At 38.5% G+C, this 9,229-nt stretch overlaps 1 protein-coding gene across 1 annotated transcript in view; it reads right to left on the bottom strand.

Moving 5' to 3' along the window:
• Window positions 1-5,837: 5,837 nt before the first annotated feature.
• LOC101853605 (probable E3 ubiquitin-protein ligase HECTD4) overlaps window positions 5,838-9,229 on the bottom strand; it is a gene marked incomplete in the record, with an annotated part of 74,361 nt that continues 70,969 nt past the window's right edge. The window contains 3 exon segments of the mRNA XM_035968422.1: window positions 5,838-6,629; window positions 7,600-7,721; window positions 8,712-8,809. Coding sequence (XP_035824315.1) covers window positions 6,493-6,629; window positions 7,600-7,721; window positions 8,712-8,809 — 357 coding nt within the window.

The following is a 9,229-nucleotide window of genomic DNA, read 5'->3' on the forward strand; positions in this document are numbered from 1 at the left end:
AATCTCGTACAGAAAACCAAACACAGTGTCGGCTGAGTTCATAATAAAGTTGTATTGACTATATTAAGCTCACAACTATCACGAGATGACACAGATTTGATGCACATCGACAGAGACACCAGCGTGCTTTTGGGAACCACACAGACATATGATGGCAAAATATACGTGTACGCAATACATTTTTGACAAATACATGGCAAAATATACGTGTACTGTATATATTTTTGACAATTAATACATGGCAAAATACACGGTACACAATCTTTTTATGAATGTTATTTTCCCACAATACACACACACACGCACACACACACACACACAAACACACACCTATCTCTCTCACTTTCAGACACACACATACACACACGCGCACACACATGTATTTTTCAATTCCATTTTTTTAATGCACATGTACAACACAATTACAACACTCTACACAACTTCTTTCCCCATCTGCCTCTCTCTTTCCCTCTTCTCTCATAAACATACACACACAGGTCATACGAGCACATACACACATTTTTACGACACACGAAAACGCGCCTAAAACATGGAAACATGTTCACACCTATAGACACACATTATTATATACACACATATATTTTAATCATAAACTGAAGGACAAAAGAACATAAAGACCCATGCTTCCAGCAAATCTGTACATACTGTGTATGTGTGCGCATGTGTGTGTGTATGTGCATATATATTGACGCTCGATATAATGACATATATATATATATACGCTCGTATATTACATGTAAACACAGTGCTCACATGTCAAAATTTGACAATTCATCGTTACAATTTACACGTTTACTTATTGATATGCCACACTTGCAAACACGGACAAAGATGCACGCAAAACTCGCAATAATTTCGGAGCTTTAGCTAGAAAAATTACAGTACAATACAGGGTTTACGAAGAAATAGCCCCAAACATATTCTCTACAGGAACAAAAGCACAGACAGTTTTCTAGAAAGCAAGAAAGAAAAGAGTGTCCATTGACCTTTCTTTTTACAGATACTCAATCCCCTGCTCACCTTAAAGAGATGTTTAAAGCAAGTGAGCTTTTCCAAAAAAAAGGTCAATGATTTTTAGTTTAGTTTTAATAAAGAGTTTAACAGCACTTGCAACACAATAAGGTCACATACATGCCGAAGATTAGAGGTGTTACAAGAGAGTAAAAAAACATTAACCAGGAGGAGAGATCAGGATAATAGATGTTTGATGGCTAAGAAGGAGCAAAGCGTACCAGAGCACCCACCAACCACCTGCTTGTCAATGTTTTGAGCTACAAACAATACAAAAGATAGGAATACGAGGCTGGCTACTTCAACCTTGCATGTCCAGGCCTTTCCAGGAGGAGAGGGATACAACATCCTAGCTGACTGACAGACAGATATACGTACCCAATAAAAATCTTTCCCATGTGGGATTTGAAATTGCATGTTCTGCATGCAATGGCAAAGAGCCTGACCATTCCACCACAGACATCGGTAAAGTGTGCATGATCATGGCTACATTTTACCAGGAACCCATTGGAACAACACGTTAAGGATCTAGTCGTCCAAAAGATGGTGACAAAATGACTATATAAACCTCAGGGCGTCGTCAGGACCATCTTTAGCCAAAATTTAAAAATCTAACGAGTTAAATTGTTTTAATTTAACATAGGCATTTTTATGGCCCCATTGACACAATTTATAAGGCCAGCCAAGAGAGACACAACATCCCAGTAGAAAGACTGAGACACTTGATAAAAATTTTGTTCCACCTGAGAATTGAATTCGAATCTCATACATGTGACAGTAAAACACTTAACCACTACATAACACACGCTGGCAGTTAAAAACTTAACGAGTGAAATACTGGGTACCAACATTTCGTACATCATCAAGGTGTGTAATAACAAACATTGTATTGTAATGTGAGCATTAAACAAACCCTGTTCAGATCACAAGTCATCGCCTACGTCTACTTAGAAAAAAAAATAGTGACAAGGTCTAAAAGAGTAAGAAAATTTTTAATGTTTCGACCACTCAAATACCACTGCAGAGAAAGAGTTGAACCATTAATAAATAAGAAGTGGATTCAGTCCTTGGCTAGTAGAATGCTCTGCTCAGTTAGAGTATGTGTTTTAAAGAGCTATCGACACAATATGGTCATTTAAAGGGTGAGGCCAACTAACTTTACATCACACATGATGTAGATAGATTACACGTCTTTTATTCTGTGTACATGATGTATGCGCTGAATGATCAGCAAAGCTATCACTACACAATACCATAACACACACACACACACATACACACGCACACACACACATACTTACACATTCACTGCCAAACTTTACAGCTTTTGGTGCGGTAATAATATAAAAATCAAACAAACGTTTGAGACAAATGAGCAAATTATGAAATAACCACAACATCAACTGGAGAGAGGGAAGTGCAGCACGTGGTAACAAACAAGTTTCACCAGCCACAACAGCCTGAGGGAAATGAATGCAGGACTCAGTACCTGCTGGGGAAATGAATTCAGTACTCAGTATGTGCGGGGGAAATGAATTCAGCACTGAATATGTGATAGGGAAATGAATTCAGCACTCAGTATGTGCTAGGGAAATGAATTCAGCACTGAATATGTGATAGGGAAATGAATTCAGCACTCAGTATGAGCGGGGGAAATGAATTCAGCACTGAATATGTGATAGGGAAATGAATTCAGCACTCAGTATGTGCTGGGGAAATGAATTCAGCACTGAATATGTGATAGGGAAATGAATTCAGCACTCAGTACGTGCTAAACAAGAGAAAACCACTACAAACCAATTTGATTGTGCTTATGTTTTAACAGTAGAACTGGAAGAAATAGGTCCACTCTTTTTTGTTAACCCCGTCAAATCCACAATGACGTATCTGGTACATCATGGTAATGTTCAACTTTTCATATCGTGACATACTGGGGACTGAAAAACACTATATAAATTAAGAGAGTTTTAGAAAATGGTTGCTGATGATTTTCTGCGAGTTCTTCTCGATAAACAACCATCCTCTGGACAAAAATAAACATCTAAAATTCGGAACAGTGAAGTCAGCTTAAATGGAACGAGACTAATCCGTAAAAAGTCGTAAAGTGAAAGGAAATAAAATCCCCAATTTTTTGTCTCTTTGAGCAACCTCACTGAACTAAACACCTGGCAAAACTGGGGAAAATCCAAAGACCTTTCAAAAGTAGTTACTTTCTTTTAGTTTTAGTTGAGGTTTTACGGCACTCGCAACTGCATAAGGTCATATGAGCGCCAAATGGTGGATGTCAACAGACAAGTCCTTACAGGGAATCAGGCTTACTCTGCTCACCTCTCTAGCTTCAACAGCACAAAGTCTGTTTCAACTATCAAGGCACCCCGGAAATAGCGGGTCACAAGAGTGTGACAAACATACAAAAGAAGTAGAGGAAAATTGACGATAGTAAGGATTAGGAAAGAAAAGGCAGCAGTTCCCCGTTGCAGTTCAGGGACAGTTATGAGCATGACATTGATGAATCAGCCCATTTACAATTACAATTCTACTATGCATAAGAACATGGTTAATGTCTCGCCTTTGGGAATGGCCTAAAGACACTTCAGTCAGTAGTACCGCTCGGGGGGGAGGGGTAAAAGTAGTTACAAGGAGGGAGCGTCATTATTTTTGCTGATATAAATGTTTTTAAGAAATCAGTTCTAGTTATAACACAACCCCGTTGGTAAGTAATTACATCAAGAATAAGGGTTACTATTCATAAATGTTAACTGGGTATTGAACAAAAATGGCAAGAAATATGAGCTCACCAAAATGTATATTTAAAAAACCGAAGGGTGACACAGTTCTAATCTAAAGACTGACACCAGAATCACAATACCAGATACAGTTGTAGTGTTCCAGATATGAGAATAATTGAAAAGTGAATACAAACACTGTCTATAAAAAGCTACAGTCAAGAAACAAAAAAAGCAATTCACCCTTTCACCTGCGATGTCTTTTTCTTAAAAGGAGCATAATATTAAATAATATAAAAAGATGACAAAAGTTGATTTAATAATCGCCTATTCAGATACGACATATCAAAAGCAAATGAGCAGACTCAATGACCATAACATAATTTCAGCAGGCACGGAAAAAACAAAAACAAAAAAATCTGAGCAAATGAGTAAATTATTTTTTCGTTTCCACAATCCCCTTTTAAAAATGTCTGAACGACAACAAGCACCAAACTCAGAAGAAAAAGTTGCTGTCTTCCTCAGCCTTAGCAGCTGTCAAACTTTATTGATTTCCACTGGCTTCATACATACAACATGCTCACAAAAGTGAGGGGAAATAAGATTCTTAAAAAGATTGAATAACCACCGCTCCAGCTCCACATAACAATCTTAAAATGTAAGAGTTTTTATGCCCCAAACAACACAATTTAGATCATTTAGGAGGCAGGTTTTCATTTGACACTGCATGTCCGTCTGTCATACTTCACCCCAGCGCTAAATGATTTACTTGTTACTCTGTCCGTGTGCTTCTACTTACTTAAACAAATAAACAGATAAACCAACAAATAAAAGCTGCCCCTCCTCCCGTTCACTCAGCAGGGAGTGAGAGAACTCTACAAGTGGCAAACAGAGAAAGGAGAAAACTAGAAAAAACTACATCGGTAGCAATCTCAATATGAACCATTCACTGTGTACTAATACAAATATTTATTACTTAATAACAATATCATTATTTGAGTAAGATATAAAGTGGAGAAAAAAAATCGAGCTATCTTTCCTTGTTACAAAACCTAGGAGTTGTGGAAGCGGCCTGGGGCACAATACAAAGTTCCCACCCCATCCACAACATAGGTCAATAGGTCAACAACTAGCCAGCTGTAGCGAGCGCAGCCACCAGCCACCCTCAGTCAAAGACAAATAAATACACAAAATTAAGACAATCAATTTGATTTAATCATTTCGGTTTCCTTTGATTGACAGTTGTAGCAGCTGGAACCATTTTGTCATTCTCTTCAAAACTATTCACTCGACATGTTTGCAAAATTTGTCACAAAAAACCCCCAAAAAACCTGTCACTCCTCCACACAATCTTATTTCACCATTAGTCACATCCACATACATTTTTGCCACAAAACTTGAAATTTAAAAAAATCATCATCGTAAAAAGTCAAATTTCTGAGAAGGTTGAACATAGACATACTGTCGCGTGCTAATCCAATCACGTTAGCAACAACATTTTCAAAGGGAGGAGACAAGCAGGCTTGCTCAATGTGAAAGACAAATTTTCAACCAAATAAAAATGTCAAAGCACACACTAACGTAATAATTTATTATTAAAGGTTATCTTTAAGCAACTTTCTCTGCATATCTTTGTGCCACATTTCCCCCTGCAGCAAGACACAACAAGCCAAATTCTCCTATATATATTTATATATATATATATATATATATATATATATATATATATAAAACACCTGTAGAGATCTGTACAGACAAATCATTCAATAATTCATTGTGTGGGTTCAGCCTCATTGCTAGTCATTGAAAGCAACCCACAAGCAACAATAAAAAGACATTTATTCCAGCGCTGACTTTCCTTTATCATGTACAATATTTATGAGGAGCTAAAAATTTAAAAAGAGGAATAATTTACAAGAGCAATGAATGAAACACATCCCTATAAATGTCGCAACAGGCCTCACGCATTCAGTCCCGAACTACTACTTCCATTTAAGGTTAGGTCAAAGACAGGTCAAATGCAGACCTTTATTACCAAAAACAATCCAAGCATCAGCATCAATGGTTTCTCTTTCTGTCTTCTTCAATGGTCTCTCTTTCTCTCTCATTCTCCACAGGATATTATTACCCCAGTCTTGTCACTGACAATACACATTCCCTTCACTTTTTCATTCCACTGTACAAAAGTAACTCTGCCGGTTTTTGCACAACATTTGTAAAGCTGCAATGGTGGTAGCACAAGTGCTACTTCCTTCTTTCTCTAGGAATTGTTCCCATAAAGACCTTGAAAACTATCCTGGAGTATGTATCATCAGCATGGTCCTACAATTGCCCCTAATAATTTCTATGGGTATCAAGATAAATATGTTACTAGAATAAAGATCTCACGCGAGATTTAGTTTCAGCCTGTTCCACAATTTCCTTCCTAGCATTTCTTTACCGAACATTTGGGCACTCTCTTTTTCTTCACTTTTCAGAAAACTTCAACTTTAGCCTTCGTGGAACGATGATAATGTCTTGTAATGCTTCCATCTGTAAAAAATCCTTTAGAACTTGACAATGATTGCTGGTACATATATCATTCCATCACCTAAAAATTTAATCACGTAAGCTATTCATGTAGAAATCTGATTGGAGTTCTTTGATGAAAAAAAAACCCCAACAACCCATCAAAACTTTATCAGAGCACCTGGTAGGTCTATGATCCCCGTCCCACAGGTGGGTCATGAACAATCTATCCGCTGAGTGGGTCCTCGCGACAGTTTATGGCGTAGCGCAGTCTCTGCAGCATCACTTCCTGGCTGGAGTACTGCGGCAGCTTCACCATAAACATGCACGTCTCCACACGGATGTAGCGCCCGTCCGGCAAACCTGCAGGGAGGAATGAGTAAAAAATAGTTTCTCTTGTACTTTTGAGGGGTGTTTTTTTTAAATTTCTTTGTCTCTCACTTTTCCAATTTATTTTTGGAAAGTTTTTATTTCTTCTAGTCTCTCTCTTTTTTTGCACCTCTCTTTGTTTTGTAAAACAAAGCTTTTAGGGTCGTTTTTTTTTCTTTGATTCTCTCTCTCTCTCTAAAATGTAATTGATTGCGTAGGTCCTATTTCTTTCCTTTTCCTCTTTCATTTCTGTTTAAATCTGTGTCTCGCTTTTTCAAAGAACTAAATACATTACATTTTTCAAATTGCAGTCTCTTTGTCAGTGGTATCAGTTGTACGTGCTTAGGAAATATTTTGTCAAATTCACTCATTATAAATGTTGAAAAAAGCACCCAAAAAAAAGAATATATAATGTAGGTAAAATTTCTAAAAGAATGAAACAGGTTTGTATTTTTTCTCTTTACTGAAAAATGTTACTTTTTGGGCTTCGAACGTTTGAACAGCGTGCTGACGATATCAGAGGAGAGAGATATTATAATATATAAAAAAGGAAAAAGGGACTTAACAGTATATTTAAGAGAGGAAAGAGAGATACAAAACAATATAAGGTTGCTTTTAAGCACACACGGACTATCTCGAACAATGCTGTTTTGAGAAAATCGAAGGTAAAGTTTTAGCCCCTTGTTCAGTTTTTTTAAAAGACAAGGAGACTTTTCTCTATAACCAAACAAATATACACACCAATGAAACCAAACTTCTCCTATAAGTAGGGCAATGCCCACTTTTGGTGTGGGTCAAGATTTCTCTAACTGGAAACCCCTGAAATCTGGGTTACCCCGCTGGTCCTTAAAAATGACCATAAATAAGAGGAGAAATGGACACATTAATAAAGAAGGGAGAGGGGGGAGAGAGAAAGAGAGAAAGATAGAGAGAGAGATCGATAGAGAGAGGCTACAGCACTCACCGGAGCCATCAGGAGGGGCAATCTTCATGGGGTAAGGCGGGACGTGGGCCGAGTCGGGACCTCCCTCCATGCACGGACACGTCTGTGGGATTCTCTCCTGGTTACACGCAAACTTGATAAACCTTGCGGTGGGGAATGGGAAAGATAGAGAGTGTCAGGATTAGTTAATAATACATATATATATATATGAGAGAGAGAGAGAGAGAGAGAGAGAGAGAGAGAGAGAGAGAGAGAGAGAGAGAGAGAGAGAGAGAGAGACTACAGCACAGAGTTTTACAGCTCTTGCAACAAAATATGGTCACTTAAGTGCCGAAGACTATGAGGTATTTCAAGAGAGCAACAAACACACAAAAAAAGAAGGACTAGAGATAAGGACAATAGATGTTTGATAGATAAAAAGGAGCCAACCACAAACCACTCCAACAACCCGCCACAATTAGTTTGAGGAAAAAGAAGCAGAAATGTGGCTGACTTGGGAGACAGAGGAAATGGAAGGAAAAGGAGATGCTGAAACAAGTCAGCACAAGATGGAGAGTGATCTCAAAAAGAATTAGGAACAAATAAATGCACTTTGCTGATGTAAGCCTTTTACGGCACTTGCAACACAATAAGGTCGTTTAAGTGCCAAAGATTAGGGATGTTACAAGGGAGCAACAAACACAAAAAAGGAGAGATAATGGTGATAGATGCTTGATACGAATGAAGAAGAAAACTGCACCACAGCGTCCGCCAACCACCCACAAATGCACTTCCTAGGTCATTGGAATCAACACAGAGACCGTTAAGTAGTTTACCTAGAGAACTTGGACAAATGGGTGACGGGAAAAGACCAAGACAATACTGATTATCACATGTTTTCGAGAGCATACAAGAGAAATGAACCTTTATTGATGATTTCAGGGGGGGGGGGGAGAGACAATGCATTGCAGAGTTCTTTGACCGGAAGCCAATTGTTTTTAAGACAGTTGTGAAACACACACTCTTATGCACAAGTTCCATAAAACTTTACAGCACCTTGTTATTCCTTATACTTGAAAGACTTTACGAGGCATATACACACATGAACACAAACACACGTACACACACAAACCCACAGTAAGAGCAAAACTCACCTCGCCAATTCCTCCTGACTGAAAGACTCAAGGGCAGCCCAGAAATATTCTATGTGGGGGTCTGACTCCACGAGACCCACTTGGTACATGGTGTGTGCCTGTCACAGAACAACAAACCTCTGATCACTTGGTTTTAGTTTTAGTGAGAGTTTTACGGCATTTGCAACACAAATAGGTCATGTAAGTGCTGAAGATTAGAGGTGTTACTAGAGAGTAATCTGTAAAGAAAAGATGGAAGAGAGACTAGACAGATTTGCAGATTGGTCGAGTCACATCTATCTACATGGCCAGCCAATCAAAAAAGAGTAAAGGATGAACAAAACAAATGTTCAAAACTTATCACTCCTCTCCCCATCTTGAGCCCTCTCTCCCTCCTCTCTCTCATCCTCCCTCCCTCTCCTTTCTTGCCTCTCTACTTTGAGAAAGTGAGAAAGTCCAGCCAGATATGCGGATGGCCAAAGGTTCTGACCTCCAAGTCAACCCTCCCCCCTCTCTCTCTCCCTCCCCCCTCCTCTCTC

The sequence above is a fragment of the Aplysia californica genome, unplaced genomic scaffold, assembly GCF_000002075.1.
Source record: "Aplysia californica isolate F4 #8 unplaced genomic scaffold, AplCal3.0 scaffold00058, whole genome shotgun sequence".
Classification (NCBI taxonomy): Eukaryota; Metazoa; Mollusca; class Gastropoda; order Aplysiida; family Aplysiidae; genus Aplysia; species Aplysia californica.